The 21205-nt window shown below is 42.7% G+C and overlaps 2 protein-coding genes across 3 annotated transcripts in view; one reads left to right on the forward strand and one right to left on the reverse strand.

The window, feature by feature from the left end:
• Positions 1 to 4795, forward strand: part of LOC118389707 (protein MON2 homolog) — a 54354-nt gene extending 49559 nt beyond the window's left edge. Inside the window, exons 33-34 of the mRNA XM_052481113.1 lie at positions 96 to 178; positions 4035 to 4795. Of these exons, the coding sequence (XP_052337073.1) occupies positions 96 to 178; positions 4035 to 4198 (247 nt within the window). The 3' untranslated portion in view covers positions 4199 to 4795. The remainder of the gene's footprint in view (positions 1 to 95; positions 179 to 4034) is intronic.
• Positions 4796 to 13497: 8702 nt separating this feature from the next.
• LOC118390343 (protein phosphatase 1H-like) overlaps positions 13498 to 21205 on the reverse strand; it is a 52010-nt gene continuing 44302 nt past the window's right edge. The window contains exons 9-11 of one of the 2 annotated variants that reach the window (XM_035780799.2): positions 18562 to 18713; positions 17987 to 18112; positions 13498 to 16934 (exon numbers count right to left, since the gene is read on the reverse strand). In XM_035780799.2, coding sequence (XP_035636692.1) covers positions 16907 to 16934; positions 17987 to 18112; positions 18562 to 18713 — 306 coding nt within the window. In that variant the 3' untranslated portion in view covers positions 13498 to 16906. Of the gene's footprint in view, positions 18113 to 18561; positions 18714 to 21205 lie in introns of both variants that reach the window. The other variant, XM_035780800.2, reaches the window with a different exon arrangement.

Below are 21205 nucleotides of genomic sequence, written 5' to 3' on the forward strand. Positions count from 1 at the left end.
TGGTACTCATTGTATGTCCCCTTGTTTGGTTCTTTTTTTATGCACTACATGAATATGTAAGTATAATTATTCCATTCCTTTTATTTTATTTTTAGGCAACAAGTGACGGAAATCATCTTTGTCTTAAAAGCTATCAGCACTTTGATGGACTCACTTAAAAAGACCCAGCCAGAAAATGGTGAGTAGAAATCAACTACTTAGGAAACACACTGACACTTTCTTTACTATATCGAGCTCCGTTTCCATCCAATAGGCGACAGATTTTCATGCAAATATTCCAAAATCTGCATAAAAACATATGCGCATTTTCCCCAAACTTGTTCATATCAAATGTTATTTGTCACATGCTTTGTAAACAGGTGTAGACTAACAGTGACATGCTTACTTACGGTGGGCCCTTCTCAACAATGGAGGGAGAAAGAAAATATGGAAATAGAAAAATAAAACACGTAATAATAAATCCACAATGATGAACTATAAATTGGCTACCAGTACCAAGTCGATGTACAATGTGACTGAGGTAGATATGCACATAACTAGGAATAAAGTGACTAGGCAACATGAAAGATAATAAACAGTAGTAGCAGCGTATGTGAAGAGTCAAAAAAAGTTTGTGAAAAAATGGTAACTATTAGGTTAACTATTTAACTAAATACTACTTTTTGAGGATCTGAGGGCCAGATCGTTTGTCTCCTGAGGGTAAAGAGGTGTTATCGTGCCCTCTTTACAATTATGTGGGTGGGTATAGACAATGCTAGATCCTTAAGCCTCCAATAGCCTCCAACACTACTCAACAAACTGGATGCCAAGTCTATCACAGTGCCATCCGTTTTGTCACCAAAGACCCATACACTACCCACCATTGCGACCTGTACGCTCTCGTTGGTTGGCCCTCGCTTCATACTCGTCGCCAAACCCACTGGCTACAGGTTATCTACAAGTCTCTGCTAGGTAAAGCCCCGCCTTATCTCAGCTCACTGGTTACCATAGCAGCACCCACTCGTAGCACGCGCTCCAGCAGGTATATCTCACTGGTCACCCCCAAAGCCAATTACTCCTTTAGTCGTCTTTCCTTCCAGTTCTCTGCTGCCAATGACTGGAACAAACTGCAAAAATCTCTGAAGCTGGAGACTCATATCTCCCTCACTAGCTTTAAGCACCAGCTGTCAGAGCAGCTCACAGATCACTGCACCTGTACATAGCCCATCTATCTATCTACCTACCTCATCCCCATACTGTATTTATTTATTTATCTTGCTTCTTTGCACCCCAGTATCTCTACTTGCACATTCATCTTATGCACATCTACCATTCCAGTGTTTAATTTGCTATATTGTAATTACTTCGCCACCATGGCATATTTATTGCCTTAACTCCCTTATCTTACCTCATTTCCACTCACTGTATATAGACTTTGCTTTCTTTGTTCTACTGTATTATTGACTGTGTTTTTGTTTTTTCCATGTGTAACTCTGTGTTTTATTGTGTCGAATTGCTATGCTTTATCTTGGCCAGGTCGCAGTTGCAAATTATAACTTGTTCTCAACTAACTTACCTGGTTAAATTAAGGTGAAATAAAATAATAATAAGCGGTCAGCATGCTTCAGTTCGTCTGGCGCCTAGCCAAACTTGGCTAACCGAACCGAATGAGTGTGTTTGTATGCTTCCTTAAAAGACCTTCGGTTGAAAAACAAGACAAAAGCGGCAATAGTGCTGTTTGTGTATTTTGAGACCCCATAGTCAGAATTAATCTAAGATAGCTCAAGAAATCTGTCATTACAACTACCTATATAAGATGTTTGGTGCAGTATTTTTCAATTAAAACATTTGCATGAAAATGAGTCGTCTCTCTTTGAATGACATCAAAGACTGATCAACAGTATGGATTCTTCACTAATCATCGACGATGGGGCGTAGACTTCGACTTCGAACTCCGGCTTGTTTCCGGAAAAAATGTGTCCTCGAACAGCTGAAAAACCCCTCACCGAAGTGCAAAACGAACTAAAAAACATCACAAAATGTCATCATAATATACAGTGCATTTGGAAAGAAATCAGACCCCTTCCCTATTTCCACATTTTGTTGCGTTACAGCCTTATTCTAAAATTGATTAAATACATGTTTTTCCTCATCAATCAACACACAATACCCCATAATGACAAAGCGGAACATTTTTGCAAATGTATAAATAAAGTAAATATATCTTTACATAAGTATTAAGACCCTTTGCTATGAGACTCAGAAATTTTGCTCGGGTACATTCTGTTTCCATTGATCATCCTTGAGATATTTCTACAACTTGATTGGAGTCCACCTGTGGTAAATTCAATTGATTGGACATGATTTGGAAAGGCACACACCAGTCTTTATAAGCTCCCACAGTTGACAGTGCATGTCAGAGCAAAAACCAAGCCATGAGGTCAAAGGAATTGTCCGTAGAGCTCCGAGACGACAGGATTGTGTCAAGACACAGATCTGGGGAAGGGTACCAAGACATGTCTGCAGCTTTGAAGGTCCCCAAGAACACAGTGGCCTTGCACAACAGCATGTGAAATGTATTGTCAATCAGTGTTGCTACCTAAGTGGACAGTTTGATTTCACAGAAGTGTGATTGACTTAGTTACATTGTGTTGTTTAAGTGTTCCCTTTATTTTTTTGAGTAGTGTAATATGGTCTACAGTTTATCATGAGTCTGAAGACTTCCTTAATGTTCGAGATTGCGCACTAGCTGCTGTTAAGACACCCCTGCCCTTGAGCTTACTCGACGCTGCCGTTCTGTCTTGCTGATGCATATAAAGCCCAGCTAGATGTGGTTGAACAAGGACAATATACAACTCTACAGTTCTTATGTTTCTGATCAAATTCTGTGCATTTAATGCACATAAAAACACTTTTGCGGTTAAATTCCCGTGTACCGAATAAAGAATACAAGTTAAATGGGTTTCCATCACATTTTCAACTCTACTGATGGTTTTGTAAAAATGAAATTGTTATTTAGGGAATGTGCCCACTCTGGTCTTGGCACATGTACACTTGCCAACAGCTGGCAGAAACAGTGTGGGTAGGTTTGCCTACATGATGAGATTATTATGGACAAAAGGGAGATGGAGATTATTTTTATTTTTTAAACGGTAGCCAAGCATCGATCATCATGTCACCAGAATAAGACCCTCAATATTTATTGGAAGGAGCATCAAGCTCATCGTGCAGTTTTACCACCCGTTGAAGTTCATCATACCTTATTTAATCTATAGCCTAATGAATTGCATGCTTTCCTGAGTCGTAGTCGGACGACCACACAAGATGTCATTGCGTGACTTCCAAGTTTACTTTCGATATGATGGTTATTATATAAATATTTGCAGATAAAGATGATTCCACCACCATTTTTTCACATAATTAATTTTACAGACACATAAAGATCCCGCCTTGTCTAGCGTATTTAGTTTTGTCGACATTTGGAAGGTTTGCCTGTCGTGAAATGTACTTTAATCACATAATAAGGTTGGATGGAAACCTGGTTTCAATCATTATTAATTTGTGTCACAGTACAATGGGGAATGTTTGCAAATGCAATTTATATCTGATTTGTGTGTACCCTGTTAGGTCAATTTACAATGTTTGATTTTTGGAATCAGAGGCAAAAGTAAGGCATTCAAAGTGCCCTTGAGGTTGTTTATAACCTCATTTATCCAGACAAAAAGTCATTTATATTTCCCTCTGGCTTTCCATAAAAATAATGATTTATTTAATTGCTTTCTCTCTCACATCTGTCTCTGTGGCTCTCTCCTTTCCCCTCCTCTCCCTTCCTTCTCCCTCTGCGTCTTCTTCCCTTTCCTCTTCTCCTCTGCCATCCTCTCCATTCCACTCCTCCCGTCTTCTCCTCTGCCCTCCTCTTCTCTCCTTCTCTTCTCACTCCTCTGTCCACCTTCCTCTCCTCTGCCCTCCTTCCTCTCCTATCCCCACATTGCATCTCTTCTGCCTTTCTCTTTCCCCACCGCATTCCATGCCATGTGTGTGTGTGTGTCCTACAGTGGATGGGACCACGTGGGCCCAGGTCATTGCACTGTATCCTACCCTGGTGGAGTGCATCACCTGCTCCTCCTCTGAGGTCAGCTCAGCGCTGAAGGAGGCCATGGGGCCCTTCAAAGACTTTATGCAGCCCCCTGTCTCCAGAGTACAAAACGGAGAGTCCTGACTGTACTGTAACATTCCATGTCCAACCCCTTTTTTTTTATGAAGGAATTCATGAATGTGTCCTCCTGAGACCCAAATACACTTCTTCACACAAGTGGATGGAAGGATAGACGGACGGACTCTTTTACTTCATATGAGCCCATCTAACAGACAGTAACCAGTGGCAACTGAGCTCCCCCGGCAACTGCTCGGTCCACAACGACAACTCTCACTTGCTACACACGACATCATCAATGTATGCTTCTAATACACGCTGGTTGATACCACCTCTCATTCTGACTGGCTGGACTTGTGTATTAACTGCTACAGTAAAATAATTGCAGTGTTTTCGTTTGTTTTATTTTGATTTCTTGAATAGAGTCGATGTACAGTGTGTGGTTAGTGTTGATATAATTAAGAAAAAACTAAAAGTACTGGGGCTATATGGACCTTTAAAAAGATTGAGAGGGGGAAAGATGATTACCTTTTTGTGAAGTTTTTAACATCTAGGATTTTATTCCAAATCTTACTGTAACATTCCATGTCATCTTTTAGCTGACCTGAGAAGGGTACTTGTCTGTATAAAATAAATGGGAGAGTTCTACAAACAATTAAATGATTTCTGTGTGTGCCTCGGTGATGTCCTGTCCTTAACCCTGTAATTGACTTGTATGTTGCTCTGTGTCATTTTCTTAACCATCTGAGATTGTGGCAGAGCTTGCTGACTTGAGTGTAGAAAATATATTTCCCACAATCCTAAACGACTAACCTCCTCCTGAATAATTCTTCGGGAAATGACATATCAGAGGAATTCTGATAAATGAGTGTCATGGCCATAGAATGAGGACTTATAATACTAGAAGGTCAGGGAGATGGTCAACCATGGTTTGCCAGTGATGTGATAAGATATTGTGTAAAATAATTAATATGAAAAATATATCTGCACTGTATGTTTGTTAGCTAGCTAGTCAGACCGTTTGAGGAATAATTCCATAATTAGAAATATCAACTGCAAATATGCCTACATTCCATTCAAACTATGCTGTCAATCTACAGCCATACACTGGCTCAAATCAGTTGTCTAAGTCCTATCACCAAGTTGTAAATGCAACAAGTCCTGATATTGTATCATATAACACTCAACGCTTTCCAAGAAAGACCATAAAATGTTACGTTTTTTGTTGTTTACCATATTTTAGAATATATTTTTTTACAGAAAATGTGTATACAACCTGTATAAACGGTATTTATAGTTATATGACAATATTTTAGGTTGACAATAATTCTATTAGACACATTTCTGATATTACTTTTAGTTTTCTGCATAAGTAAATCAGGATTGTGCCTCTACTGCCTTCATTCCAATGAGACTGGTTTGGATTTCTCCCTAACCAATATGGCTGCCATTTTCAGTCCTTTCTGGAACTTTGAGGGTTTATGACAATTCCCCTCTAGTAATTTAATAGTATAATGCTATGTATAAAACTGCACATTTTCTCTGTTCACCGAACCAAAAACAATAAGATATCCCTTCTGGAATGTATCCATATTATAGTGCAACGCAATAATTATATTTGGTTGCGACCATGTACCTTCTTCACGGTAACAGTCGAGCAAGGCTTGTGAAGTCTTCCATTCTTGCGACAAACTGGATCTTGAGGTTAGGTCATATGAGGGAAACGACCGCAGGTTGTCTGGTGCACAGGGGAAAGGGGAGGAGTAGACTGGGGGAGGTCTTGGGCGGGGTTTCCCCTCATATTTCAACTCTGCCCATGATACGACCGTCTGCTCACTGCTCAGGAGATCAGATGAACATAACCAGCCCCAAGCGCCTGGAACCGTATGTATCAGGTCGGAATTATAGAAGAAAAATGTATTCGTTATAATTGGCAGTTGTGATTTCTGCTATTTCAGTGTGTTTCTATCGGCAATTGACCATGTACTGGCTGAGGTAGTAGTTTGTGCTGTTGGTTGGGTTATGACATTTCCCGCTATGGAGATGACTGCGCAAGCTACTGCCTTGCCAGTGCTGGTATTCGACTTCAAGCCGAGGATTTTCCTGTTTATTTGCTTTAAAAGGTAAATCTAAATATATGATAATTTTATAACAGCTACGTTGTTACAATGGAGCTGTGAAAGTAGTCTAGCCGCTGTATCGTTACATTGATGCAACATTCCTTCCGTTTTGTCTTGAATATGAAGGTTCCAGAAGTGGCAGCAGTTATGGTTTTTAACTCAAATAAAATGCTATTCAAGGGGGGAAAGCTGCCTGTGTAATTTTGAGCATTTCACATTTCATCGATTTTTTTTATTTTTTTATTTTGATTTGGTTGCATTTTTAAAATGTGATATTATCTAGGCTGCCATGAATGCATTTCCTGCAAAAATAGATACTAATTTTCAATAAAGGTTGATTGTACACCAGGGATAAAAATGTGAAGCAAAGAAGTATTTTTATATATACAGCTATTTGGTTTTACCCTTAGGCAAAGTGCTGCGTCTCTCTTCAATCTGGAAAGCATGTATGATGGGTGATGGATAGTGCTGTTGCTATGAAGAGAGAGCGAGTTGTGACGTGGCTCCTCTACTGCCCACTGGTAAAACTGGCCTGCTTACAGTCTACAGAAAGCCAGTCAGGCTAGGTATATGGCTAACCATGACGTCCTTTGTTGATGTTTAGCATACGTTAAGTCACTGGTGAGTGGTAGCTATACTCCAACACGTGACACCTTATTGTACATAAAAGTCTAAAGGCAGTTGGCCAATTTTAGCCAAGGCACGTTGATAGAAAAATGTGCAGCGTTATACAGTGTTGTTCCTTTGGCACAACAGACTGACCTCGTAGTCTGATGACTCAATTAAATCATCATCAGATGTGCCACAGACAGGCACAGTATGTAAACTACTGTACGGAGAAGTTACACATGATCCAGCTTGCCAATGCTGCTCAGCACACTGCTTTACCATGTGTCTCTAAACTGAGTTGTGACTGTCTGGCTGGCTGCAGTTTACTGATATGGGTCATGCATTGTGAGTTACCCTTTTAAACCCTAACTGAGATAGCTAGCTGCTGGCCAACTGTAAACAGTATCATCTGCCTGTGCTGTGCTGAGTCCTGAATCAGTATGGCAGCCGAGTCTCGTGGTGGATGGGGATGGAGACTGTCCTGGGTAATGCGTCCCTGAAACTGCAGGAGTTCAGAGCTGCCAGTCTCAGCCGAGACCGTGGCTGTGTGAAATGGCACCCAATTCCCTATATAGTGCACTACTTTTGACCAAAGCCCAATGGGTCATGGTCAAAAGTAGTGCACTATCTAGGGAATAGGGTGCCAGACAGACTGTTTTGCTCTGTGAAGCTGCTGTGCTGACTGAAGATTGGATCCTACTACACTTGACCTTCCTACACTGACAAGCTGCAATATTTACCTGGGCAGGTTTATGTTAACAACTTGGGGCAATTTTTTGTCTTTCACACCAGCACCTTTTTAGTATTGGGGCTTTGAAAGAGTAGTGTGTGGAGAATACAGTATTCTGCAGGGCCATGACTGGCTGCCTCCCTTTGCCCATTTCTGTCCCTTCATGATCCCCAGATGATGTCGTCCCCTTCAGAGGTAACAACAACTATGTTGAACACTCATTTACTTGTCTTGACTTAAGTAACCCTTAGTTTCCATCTCTTTTGCATACACTGACTGAGCTGGCTGCACCATTCCCATCAGTACTGATATAACATGGAAGAAGTGTTGTGAGAGCAGACTTTCCACTTGTCCTGAGTGTGTCTCACAGATGGTACAGTGAGTGAAGGGGCAGTCAGAAAGAGGCCGTGCGGATAGCTGTATGGTAATGTAGGAGTTATGGAGGATAGCCTCTCGAGCTTGGCCTATCCAGACCCAGTCATCCATCTTGTGTGTAGGTTCCCATTTGAGTCGGCTGCAGATAAATCAGCTTCAGGCCGTTCAGGCCCCAAGGCAGTAAATTAGAGCCACTTCCCGGTGGAAAATCAGCCTGCTCCCTCCGATGATTATCGTCACAGCTGCATCCTGGAACGGATCCGGCTGCCGCAGCCTCCACTGCCGCACCTTCCTCTGTCGGACCGGACAGGACCATCTGCCTCTGGGTGTGAACTACACACCCCACATGCCTTTACATTGCACAACACTGTAACACTAGTCAATGGGAAGTAACACCAGTCAACGAAAAATGTTTCCTAAGACAAGTCCATATGGACTGTTCCTCTCAAAGCACCAAAATAACAAGGGTTACACATAGACAAAAGGAAAAGCCCTGGCGGCAATCCAAGAAATATGTGAAGTCTAACATTTTTTAAACATTTTTGTAAGCTGTAGTTCCTTTCTGGCCTTGTAGCTGATTCTGCAGGTCGAGGCAGTGGTTTCATGCCTTCACCAGAGTATAGTGCTACATCAACACTGGTACTGTAACTCGTGTCATTTGCGGTGCATCATTACCACTTACAGGGTGAGAAGGGGGATGCTGGTTTTCCCAGCTGCTAATGCCTCAGCTAGGTCGTGAACCTGTAGTGTGTAGCGTTGACTTACAGCACAAACCCAAGTGGACATAATGATATAGTGCATCTCTCCTGAACAAAAATATAAACACAAGATGGAACGCGTTATCCCATGTTTCGTGAGCTGAAGTAAAAGATCTCAGACATTTTCCATACGCACAAAGAGCTTATTTCACTCAAATGTGCATAAATTTGTTAACATCCCTGTGAGTGAGCATTTGATCCTTTGTCAAGATAATTTATCCATCTGATAGGTGTAGCATATCAAGAAGCTGATTAAACAGCATGGTCATTACACAGATGCACCTTGTGCTGGGGACAATAAAAAGCCACTCTAAAATATACAGTTTTGTCACACAACACAATTCCAGAGATGTCTCAAGTTTTGAGGGAGCATGCAATTGGCATGCTGACTGCAGGAATGTCCACCAGAGCTGTTTCCAGATATTTAAGGTTAATTTCGCTCCCATAAGCTGCCTTCAACTTCATTTTAGAGAATTTGGCAGTACATCCCACCAGCCTCACAACCGCAGACCACATGTAATCACGCCAGCCCAGGACCTCCACATCCAGCTTCTTCACCTGCAGGATCGTTTGAGGGGGGGTTCTGAGGAGTATTTCTGTCTGTAATAAATGCTTTTTGTGGGGAAAAATGTATTCTGATTGGCTGGGTCTGGCTCCCAAGTGGATGCGCCTCTGCCCAGTCATGTGAAATCCATAGATTATTAGGGCCTAATGAATTTATTTCAATTGACTGGTTTCCGTATATGAACAGTAATGCAGCAAAATCTTTGAAATTGTTGCATGTTGCATTTTTGTTCAGTATAATAACTCAGTGAAACGATAAGGAACTGTAAACACAGTCTATCTACTCTTACTAAATGATTCTGCTCATAGCTCACATGCCTTACATGTGAAACATTTGGTCCTTTACACCAACTCTGCTCCTATTTCCCTTTAGCTTTCCTCTCAATATCTACCCAGTTTCCCTATACAGTCATTGATCCAGTTATTGGTGGTAAAGGTGCTTACTGTGTGTACCTCTACCTCATCGCATTCACAGTGGCAGGCAGGGATGATGAGTATGGACCCTTGTCTTGCCCAGTCAGCTAACTACTACCTTGGTTACTTCTGTCCTCTGCTTCGGTGCCATGTGATGACCTTGGAAAAAACAACCCACCCACATACAGGGCTGACTAACTGTGTCATCGCTGCCTTACAATCTGGACCACACACATACGCGTGGGGAGAGTAGGAGTGGACTGCCAGATCAATGCTGACCTGACTATGGGAATTGGTGGGAATTTGTGGAGTAAGGGTTGTATGGACCAGATGGCTCTCAGACTCCTGCAGAGGGCCTGGGAGTGTCAGACACAGCACTTTGAGATCCACTACAGATTGCGTGTGTTTGCGTTCGAGCATGCGTGCGTGTATACGTGGGTAGATGGGTGTGTGTTTGCGTGCGTGTATACGTGGGTGGATGGGTGTGTGTTTGCGTTTGAGCGTGCGTGCGTGCGTGTATACGTGGGTGGATGGGTGTGTGTTCGCGTTCGAGCGTGCGTGCGTGTATACGTGGGTGGATGGATGTGTGTTTGCGTGCGTGCGTGTATACGTGGGTGGATGGGTGTGTGTTTGTGTTCGAGCGTGCGTGCGTTTATACGTGGGTGGATGGGTGTGTGTTTGCGTTCGAGCGTGCGTGCGTGTATACGTGGGTGGATGGGTGTGTGTTTGCGTTCGAGCGTGCGTGCGTGTATATGTGGGTGGATGGGTGTGTGTTTGCGTTCGAGCGTGCGTGCGTGTATACGTGGGTGGATGGGTGTGTGTTTGCGTTCGAGCGTGCGTGCGTGTATACGTGGGTGGATGGGTGTGTGTTTGCGTTCGAGCGTGCGTGCGTGTATACGTGGGTGGATGGGTGTGTGTTTGCGTTCGAGCGTGCGTGCGTGTATACGTGGGTGGATGGGTGTGTGTTTGCGTTCGAGCGTGCGTGCGTGTATACGTGGGTGGATGGGTGTGTGTTTGCGTTCGAGCGTGCGTGCGTGTATACGTGGGTGGATGGGTGTGTGTTTGCGTTCGAGCGTGCGTGCGTGTATACGTGGGTGGATGGGTGTGTGTTTGCGTTCGAGCGTGCGTGCGTGTATACGTGGGTGGATGGGTGTGTGTTTGCGTTCGAGCGTGCGTGCGTGTATACGTGGGTGGATGGGTGTGTGTTTGCGTTCGAGCGTGCGTGCGTGTATACGTGGGTGGATGGGTGTGTGTTTGCGTTCGAGCGTGTATACGTGGGTGGATGGGTGTGTGTTTGTGTTCGAGCGTGCGTGCGTGTATACGTGGGTGGATGGGTGTGTGTTTCTTTTCATCTCTGTGGCCAGATAAGACTTCTGGAACATACAGTTACGCAGTGAGTTAATTCCACAAGAACAATACTGTTATAGTAATGGTCACTGGTGGTCCATAAACCCTCACTACTCTCCACAACCTCATTCAATATGATTCCACTAATCAAACATGAATTTACTCAGAAACAAGATGGCAGCTAGCAGTGAATTAAGTGAATGCGCTCTCAAAAAATGGATGTGTTTGATAATACAATATTTAGAGGGTTAAAGTTCCATTATGATAGGCTGCCTCAACATTCCAGAACATTTCCTGGAGTGTTCAGTTCTGAATAAGACGCAAATCATTCTCACACAGACTTGCAGTTCAGCAAGGCTGACTAATTGGTCTAAAGTCTAAACTATTCCATCTACGAACTTCAGGTGTGGTAAGACTCCTTTCTCTTATTGCCACACTCTCTTCAATCCTGTATTAGGCTGCGTTTACACAGAGCCCAATTCAAATATTTTTCCACTAGTTAGTCTTGACCAATCACATCAGATCTTTTCACATCAGATATTTTTCAGAGCTAATCTGATTGGTGAAACAAAAACTTAATTGGGCTGCCTGTGTAAGAGTACAACTTGGCTTGTTCTCTGGAATACAAAGCGGAATTTTCTGAATCAGTGGAATCCATCCAAATGGAATATTATCCTTCATCTCAAATGCAGTTGGACTCAAGTACATTTCCCATTTATGAATATTGACATATGTGGAATTTTACTTTCAGACAGAGCAAGGACATAATATTCTAAACTTTCTCTCTGTGGTGTAGTATGCTCAGACAATACGCTTTATAAAGCTCAAAATGTATGTACACTGAACAAAAATATGAACACAACATATAAAGTGTTGGTTGCATGTTTTATAAACTGAAATAAAAGATCCCATAAATGTGCCAAATGCACAAAAAAACACATTTCTCTCAAATGTTGTGCATAAATTAGTTTACATCCCTGTTAGTGAGCATTTATCCTTTACCTAGATAATCCATCCACCTGGCAGGTGTGGCATAAGAAGCTGATTAATCAGCATGATCATCACACAGGTGCACCTTATGGTGGGGACAAAAGGCCACTCTAAAATGTGAGGTTTTGTGACACAACACAATGCCACAGATATATCAAGTTGAGGGATCTGTAAACAATTCCTGGAAGCTGAAAAAGTCCCAGTTCTTCCATGGCCTGCATACTCACCAGACATATCACCCATTGAGCATGTTTGGGATGTTCTGGATCAACGTCTACGGCAGCGTGTTCCATTTCCCGCCAATATCCAGCAACTTCGCACAGCCATTTTAGAGGAGTGGAACAACATTCCACAGGCCACAATCAACAGCCTCAACTCTTTGAGAAGGTGTGTCACACTACATGAGGGACATGGTGGGCACAACAGATACTGACTGGTTTTCTGATCACACCCCTTCATTTTTTATTTTTTTAAGTATCTTCGATCAACAGATATATCTGTATTGCCGGTCATGTGAAATCCATAGATAGGGCAGAATTCATTTATTTCAAATGCCCGATCTCCATATATATGAACTCTAACTCAGTAAGTCTTTGAAATTGTTGCATGTTGCGTTTATTTTTTTGTTCAGTATAGACATTGACAAAAATATATTACATACAAACCCAAAGGTGTGGACAGTTGCATGGGTATCATACGATCCCCCAGTCTCTCACGAGCCTTCCTTTCTCCCTCGCAGAAGCTTCATCTGCCAGTTGGGGATTTGTTCTAACTGATCGGCCTACCCCTCACCCCATGGGACTCTGACAGGGAGTTGAGTATCATGGCACTGTGTCACAATGAGTGCACTGAGGGCACAGACACACCAGGGTGCCCCTGCTAAGCTGCTCTAGTTCCCTGGCTGTGTGTGATTGGTGGTGGTGGGGAGGCGGGGGTAGTGCTGTGATGGGTTATTTCTCAATTCATATTCCCCTCGATTCCTCAAATGCATTGGAGAAAAAGGTCTGAGGGGAGGGACCTTGAACCTACTCTTCCAATACAGGTAAGAAAAAGGCAAGAAGTCACCATGTGAGGAATAACAGATAGACAAATGGAGAGCCCTGGTAACAGAGCATCCAGCCAGTCGACCGCCTCCCTCCCTCCAGATGTCTGCTCCCCCAGGGGCCCAACCTGCCATACAGGGCTCACCAGAGCACTGCTCTACCCAGGAATCAATCACCACCTCTTGTAGCACCTTCCATCTGTCTAAAGCAAAACACTTAGTGTAGTCTGGGGAGTGAGAGCTGAACACTAGACAAAGGCTTCCGACATCAGTATGTCTACTGTATCCATCTGATATACAGAACTATCTAAATCTGTTGTGGTAAATACTGTAGACACAATGGTACTTTGTGTTAATGAGTGTACCCTTTGTAAACAGTTCCTTATGAAACATTTACAAGAAAAAAGGCTTCAGAATCAGCTCATAGTATTTTTAATCCATCTGAAAAGCAATCCTTCAAATTATTTTCTTCTATGCATTTTCCAAAACATTACAAATGCCTGTTTACTTCATTTCTTTACTTGGGGCTTAAGAACCATGTAGAGCACATACAGTAGTACAAAGGAGAGAATTGTTCTAGAAGTATCCTTTACTTCTATGTTTACATTCTGCTTCAGGCTCTATTCAATACATACAGTTGAATTCGGAAGTTTCCATACACTTAGGTTTGAGTCATTACAAATCATTTTTCATCCACTCCACAAATTTCTTGTTAACAAACTATAGTTTTTGCAAGTCAGTTAAGACCTTGTGCATGACAAGTAATTTTTCCAACAATTGTTTACACAGATTATTTCACTTAATCACAATTACAGTGGGTCAGAAGTTTACATACCCTTGGTTGAATGGCTTTAGAAGCTTCCGATAGGCTAATTGACATAATTTGAGTCAATTGGAGGTGTACATGTGGATGTATTTCAAGGCCTACCTTCAAACTCAGTGATCCTCTTTGCTTGACATCAGGGGAAAATCAAAAGAAATCAGCCAAGACCTCAGAAAAAAAATTGGAGACCTCCACAAGTCTGGTTCATCCTTGAAAGCAATTTCCAAACGCCTTAAGGTACCATGTTCAACTGTTCAAACAATAGTACGCAAGTATAAATACCATGGGACCACGCAGCCCTTATACCGCTCAGGAAGGAGACGCGTTCTGTCTCCTAGAGATGACCATACTTTGTGGCAAAGTGTGCAAATTATTCCCAGAACAACAGCAAAGGACCTTGTGAAGATGCTGGAGGAAACAGGTGCATAAGTATCTATATCCACAGTAAAACGTGTCCTATAATCGGCATAACATGAAAGTACGCTCAGCAAGGGAGAAGCCACTGTTCCAAAACCGCCATAAAAAAGACAGACTATGGTTTGGCAACTGCACATGGAGAAATGTCCTCTGGTGAAACAAAAATAGAATTGTTTGACCATAATGACCACCGTTATGTTTGGAGGAAAAAGGGGGAAGCTTGCAAGCCGAAGAACACCATCCCAACCGTGAAGCACAGGGGTGGCAGCATCATGTTGTGGGGGTGCTTTGCTGCAGGAGGGACTGGTGCACTTCACAAAATAGATGGCATCATGGGGGAGGAAAATTATGTGGATATATTGAAGCAACGTCTCAAGGCATCAGTCAGGAAGTTAAAGCTTGGGTCGCAAATGGTCTTCCAAATGGACAATGACCCCAAGCATACTTCCAAAGTTGTGGCAAAATGGCTTATGGACAGCAAAATCAAGGTATTGGAGTGGCCATCACAAAGCCCTGACCTCAATCCTATAGAAAATGTGTGGGCAAGCAAGGAGGCCTACAAACGTGACTCAGTTACACCAGCTCTGTCAGGACGAATGGGCCAAAATTCACCCAACTTATTGTGGGAAGCTTTTGGAAGGCTACCTGAAACGTTTGACCCAAGTTAATTTAAAGGCAATGCTACCAAATACTAATTGAATGTATGTAAACTTCTGACCCACTGGGAATGTGATGAAAGAAATAAAACATTCCCTCTACTATTATTCTGACATTTCACATTCTTAAAGTAAAGTGGTGATCCTAACTGACCTAAGACAGGGAATTTTTACTTGGATTAAATATCAGGAATTGTGAAAAACTAAGTTTAAAATGTATTTGTCTAAGGTATATGTAAACTTCCGACTTCAACTGTATTGAGTAAGTTTAGCGTTACAGTGTGATTGAAATGTAAAGCCAATGTTCCCACGATAGCAGAGACTGCATTCACGGTAAACACTGCTTAAATCGGCTCAATTGGAAATTTCCTTTACATTTCTATCACACAATCTGTATCGCTTCGGTGATCCAGACTGAAGAGAGCCCTGGGCCTCTTTCTGCAATGTTTTGAGCAGGTCAGTCAGAGAAATAGATTAGTAAAGTTGGTGTTATCAGAACAAAAACACTTTGAAACAGCTTTAAAATAAACATGCCAAATACATTAAAAGGAACAGAGACAAATTAACATGGATTAGGCCATGACTAGACTAATTTGATTGGATTAGAAACAGTGCAGTCTTAGTCAGCGACACACACATCGGACATCAACACCTCCCTAACAACGTTTCTAAACAACTCAGAGATGAATCAACTTAAAACGACATCTAGCAAGTCCCAAATTCTGACATCATAGTGACTGTGTGAGTGTTTTTAGAGCGCCAGTGGCATCAGTAGAGGTCCCACGGCAGTAGGAGAGATGTGTACAGTGTCCATTAGTGTAGTTCATGACTGGACATCCAGGAACATTGTCATCATACTGCATTGAATAAAGGAAGTTCACCTGGCATTACATCCTCCATTTTCTAATCCAGAAAATGGAAGAGGTGGAAACACAAGAATACACTGTACATCCTTCATACTGTATCTGAACAGCAATCGATTCAGGTTAATGCCCTAAATGGTTAGTTTGCAGAGTATTGTTCAGCAAAGTGTAAATACCAGACTGCATAATAACAAAAGGATTCAGGATAAAATAAGAATTCCTGTACAGAGCAGAGGAGGCTGGTGGGAGGAGCTGTAGGACAGGCTCATTGTAATGGCTGGAATGGCATTGAATGAACAGCGTCAAACCTGGTTTCCATGTTTGATACCAGTCCATTTATTCCATTCCAGTCTGTACAATGAACCGGTCCTCCTAAATCTCCTCCCACCAGCCTCCTCTGTTACATACACATTTTCTGTATAGCATCCGGCATGATAATTAGTCACATAGCTCCCTGAGTTGTGACACATGTTCAGTAAACTACAAGTAAAGATCACTTAAAAACAAAAAAAAACAGAGCCACAGTTTTCATACCAGCATTCAATTTAATCTCATGTGTTTCTCCCAAGCACATGCTAATCAATGTATCTGCTTAAGGGATGTAGTTCTAGCCTTCAAGAACTGAATGTTCATATGAGAGATCCACACTAGTAACTTGAACTTTAGCATAAATCAAGCATTTGCCTCAATAAGATAAAATGACAACAATGTCTCAATTTAGGATTCAGCTGTAAGAACATTCAGTAAACTTGACCCATTTTAATCCTATTCATGTCGCTATACAGAACACTTTTCCTAATATTTTGTTACAGAGCTAAACTAAGCTATATTGGTATGAAAACTAGTGACAATTAATTAAGGAATGGCTGTTTCATATTTGAAAAGTAAACGAGCATGCAAACAGGATGATGCAAACAAGTATTTGACAAATAGGAAAATAAAAGGTTAAACTGGGGCAAGGGATTGGATATCTTGTTTAAAACAAAGCAAAAACATGAGGTAGCCGTTTCACAGTTATGTATAAAATGTGTTTCTTCACATCCTTTAAGTAAATCCACTTTCAGGGTCATCGCAATGACAAAGAAAAAACAAACCTGTCAAAATTAAGAAAAAATAAACAATGAGAGATTAACATAGTCACTGGCAATAAAACGACCATAAGACTGACTTCATTCACCTTACACTTGGAGAGGAACACCCAAACAATAGTTCTGAAGGCTGAACGCTATAGTTTGTCTGTGGTAGGATTGTACTGTCTAGGTCAGTGACTTATGTACATAATGGATCATAGGGACAGGAGAGGTTTCATAACGTACAGTATATACAGACAACTCAAAACAGGTTCTTTACACTGTACAGCATGGATATCTAAAATCCATTCATTTCTAAGCATTTTTACTTGTTCATAATCAGTAATATAGTAACAATATCTCATCTAAAAAGGATTAAAAAAACAATCCCGTAAAGCATTGCACTTTGAAAGAGAGTCCCTTTGTCTTTCCCCATGCGATATCCATAAGAAAAGTATTGCCTTTGTGAAAGCAATACTCTTCCATTGCATCAGAAAATATTTGGCAATGCAAAAGCCGTAGCCTACTGAAAAACAACGAAGGGTTGGTTATGAATTACACAAAATACATGGCCCCGGTGGGCCTTTAAATCCAGAATTGTCCTTTGTTCCCTTGCAGCACAGAAACACAAGAAGAAACTGAAGGTACTGTATATTGGAACATCCTGAGATTTTCCTTCCTTTCACAAGAGACAAGAACAATCATGCTACCCTGTACTGTACAGCAACCAGCAGCCATTTTGTTTCCTCAGGAAAACCATTCGGGATGAAGCACTGTGTGAGCACCAGGGCATTGATTTTAGGACAGAGGGGATAGGATAGATGGTAGAGGGGGGCAGCCTGTCTAGAGTCCCATGGTGGGTGGTGAGCTGGACCTTAGCTAGGTCTGCCGGTTGGGTGAAGCCTACAATTGCACTCTATTCCCTACATAATGCAATACTTGTCATGGCCTTGGCCTAAAGTAAGACACTATATAGGGAATAGGGTGTCATTTTGGACACAGAACCTGTCTAGAGTCCCATGGTGGGTGGTGGTGAGCTGGGCCTGGGCTACGGCTAGGTCTGCAGGTTGCCGTACCTCAGAGGGATGATGTAGACAGAGATGTCGTCTCCGGAGCCCAGACGATCGTTGGCTATCCTCCAGCCTCGGTCCTTCAGGACCCCCCGTGCCCTCATCACCAAGTCCTGAGCTGCCATCGTGTACCTGGGTCACAATGGAAGAGACAAAAGACAGTTCGAAGACACTATGGACAATATACTTTGACATAGGGCAGACAGTTAGTTGTAATCATCTCCATACAGTGTGTGAACAAAGAGCAAGAGAATGATGACATTATAACCTACACTTTAGAAAGTCTCTCTTCTCTATACTCTCCCACCAGTCATCTAGAGTTTACTTAACCCCAAACTAAGAAAGGGGTAGGACATTTCAGAAATGATTTCAATGTTATCCTCAAGAAAGGAACCTTTAAGTTACTAGTCTCACAAGCTCTTCATCGACTTCAGAAAAGACTTTTAAAATGTGTGTAATTACAGCAAGATACTGTAAGAAGCATATCCTCTCCAAATAAGAGCGAGGTGAGTGTGATTTGACCACAGCATCTGTCTGTTAGCAGCTGGGCTACAGTAGTATGAGCGGAACATGGAACATGCCTATACTGGTCATCAGGGCCACAGTTGGCAAGAAAACCAGTGACTGCCTCGGCAACGTCCTGGTTGGATAGGACGTCCCACAGCCCATCTGTCCCCATCACCAGGACGTCATCCACCCCATGTTCATACTGCGTCAGAGGGTACACTTTGACCTGTGGATGGGGAGAGAGGGGGGGTAATAGTGATGTTATTACAGAGAAAATAGAATATCAGACACATCCGTTCTGCAATTTAGGCCATTAATGGTGATAGAAAATCAACATCATTCAGAGGTATGCACTACACAATTTGTAACACCGTCTCCCTCCACACAATATCCCTTTAAGACCGGTGTGGTCTTATAGGGATACTTCGGGATTTTGGCAATCAGGCACTTTATCTACTTCCCCAGAGTCAGAAGAACTTGTAGAAAACATTTTTATGTCTCTTTTCCCAGTATGAAGGAAGTTAAAGCTACACACAATACCCCATAATGGCAAAGGAAAAAATGGCATTCATAAATCTTTGCAAATTTAAATAAATAAATAACTGAAATATCATATTTACATAAGTATTCAGACCCTTTACTCAGTACTTTGTTGAAGCACATTTGGCAGCGATTACAGCCATGAGTCTTCTTGGGTATGATGCTACAAGATTGGCACACCTGTATTTGGAGAGTTTTTCCCATTCCTCTCTGCAGATCCTGTCAGGTTGGATGGGGAGCGTTGCTGCACAGCTATTTTCAGGTCTCTCCAGAGATGTTCAATCATGTTCAAGTCCAGGCTCTGGCTGGGCCACTCAAGGACATTCAGAGACTTGTCCTGAAGCCACTCCTGCATTGTCTTGGCTGTGTGGTTAGGGTAGTTGTCCTGTTGGAATGTAAACCTTCACCCCAGTCTGAGGTCCTGAGTGCTCTGGAGCAGGTTCATCAAGGATCTCTCTGTACTTTGCTTCGTTCAGCTTTCCCTCGATCTTGACTAGTCTCCCAGTCTGACGCTGAAAAACTTCCCCACAGCATGATGCTGCCACCACCATGCGTCACCGTAGGGATGGTGCCAGTTTTCCTCCAAACATGACGCTTGGCATTCAGGTCAAAGAGTTCAATCTTGGTTTCGTCAGACCAGAGAATCTAGTTTCTCATGGTCAGAGTCCTTTAGGTGTTTTTTGGCAAACTCCAAGTGGGCTGTCATGTGTCTTTTACTGAAGAGTGTCTTCCATCTGGCCACTCTACCATAAAGGCCTGATTGGTGGAGTGCTGCAGAGATGGTTGTCCTTCTGGAAGGTTCTCCCATCTCCACAAAAGAAACTCTGGAGCTCTGTCAGAGTGGCCATCAGGTTCTTGGTCCTCCCTGACCAAGGCCCTTCCCGATTGCTCAGTTTGGCCGGGCGGCCAGCTCTAGGAAGAGTATTGGTGGTTCAAAACTTCTTCCATTTAAGAATGATGGAGGCCACGGTGTTCTTGAGGACCGTCATTGCTATTTTATGGTTACCTTCCCCACATTCCATAATCCTGTCTAGGAGCTCTAGGAGACAATTCGTCTACTGTCTACTGTTTCGAATTCAATCACCGGTCAGGTAGTATCACATTTTCATTTCATTACAGTACAACGGTTTGATTTGTTTGATCGTAGCTAGCTACATAGCCGTCTTTGTTTCAAAGATAATTGTGTAGTCTAGAGCGATTTCCTAGGTTAGCTAGCCAGCTATTGTCGTTCTTTTAACTCAACGTAACGTAAACAACACTGCTAGCTAGCCAGCTAGCCCCCGAATAGCAGCACTGTAGAATTATTACACTCAACGGAACGACTTGATTAGTGTAGTGTCAACAACGCAGCTACTGCCAGCTAGCCTACTTTAGCAGTACTGTATCATTTTAATCATTTTAGTCAATAAGATTCTTGCTACGTAAGCTTAACTTTCTGAACATTCGAGACGTGTAGTCCGCTTGTCATTCCAATTTCCTTGCATTAGCGTAGCCTTTTCTGTAGCCTGTCAACTATGTGTCTGTCTATCCCTGTTCTCTCCTCTCTGCACAGATCATACAAACGCTCCACACCGCGTGGTCGCGACCACCCTAACCTGGTGGTCCCAGCGCGTACCCACGTGGAGTTCCAGGTCTCTGGTAGCCTCTGGAACTGCCAATCTGCGGCCAACAAGGCAGAGTTCATCTCAGCCTATGCCTCCCTCCAGTCCCTTGACTTCTTGGCACTGACGGAAACATGGATCACCACAGATAACACTGCTACTCCTACTGCTCTCTCCTCGTCCGCCCACGTGTTCTCGCACACCCCGAGAGCTTCTGGTCAGCGGGGTGGTGGCACCGGGATCCTCATCTCTCCCAAGTGGTCTTTCTCTTTTCTCCCCTTACCCATCTGTCTATTGCCTCCTTTGAATTCCATGCTGTCACAGTTACCAGCCCTTTCAAGCTTAACATCCTTATCATTTATCGCCCTCCAGGTTCCCTCGAGAGTTCATCAATGAGCTTGATGCCTTGATAAGCTCCTTTCCTGAGGACGGCTCACCTCTCACAGTTCTGGGCGACTAACCTCCCCACGTCTACCTTCGACTCATTCCTCTCTGCCTCCTTCTTTCCACTCCTCTCCTCTTTGACCTCACCCTCTCACCTTCCCCCTACTCACAAGGCAGGCAATACGCTTGACCT

This window comes from Oncorhynchus keta, chromosome 26 (genome assembly GCF_023373465.1).
Source record: "Oncorhynchus keta strain PuntledgeMale-10-30-2019 chromosome 26, Oket_V2, whole genome shotgun sequence".
In the NCBI taxonomy this organism is placed as follows: Eukaryota; Metazoa; Chordata; class Actinopteri; order Salmoniformes; family Salmonidae; genus Oncorhynchus; species Oncorhynchus keta.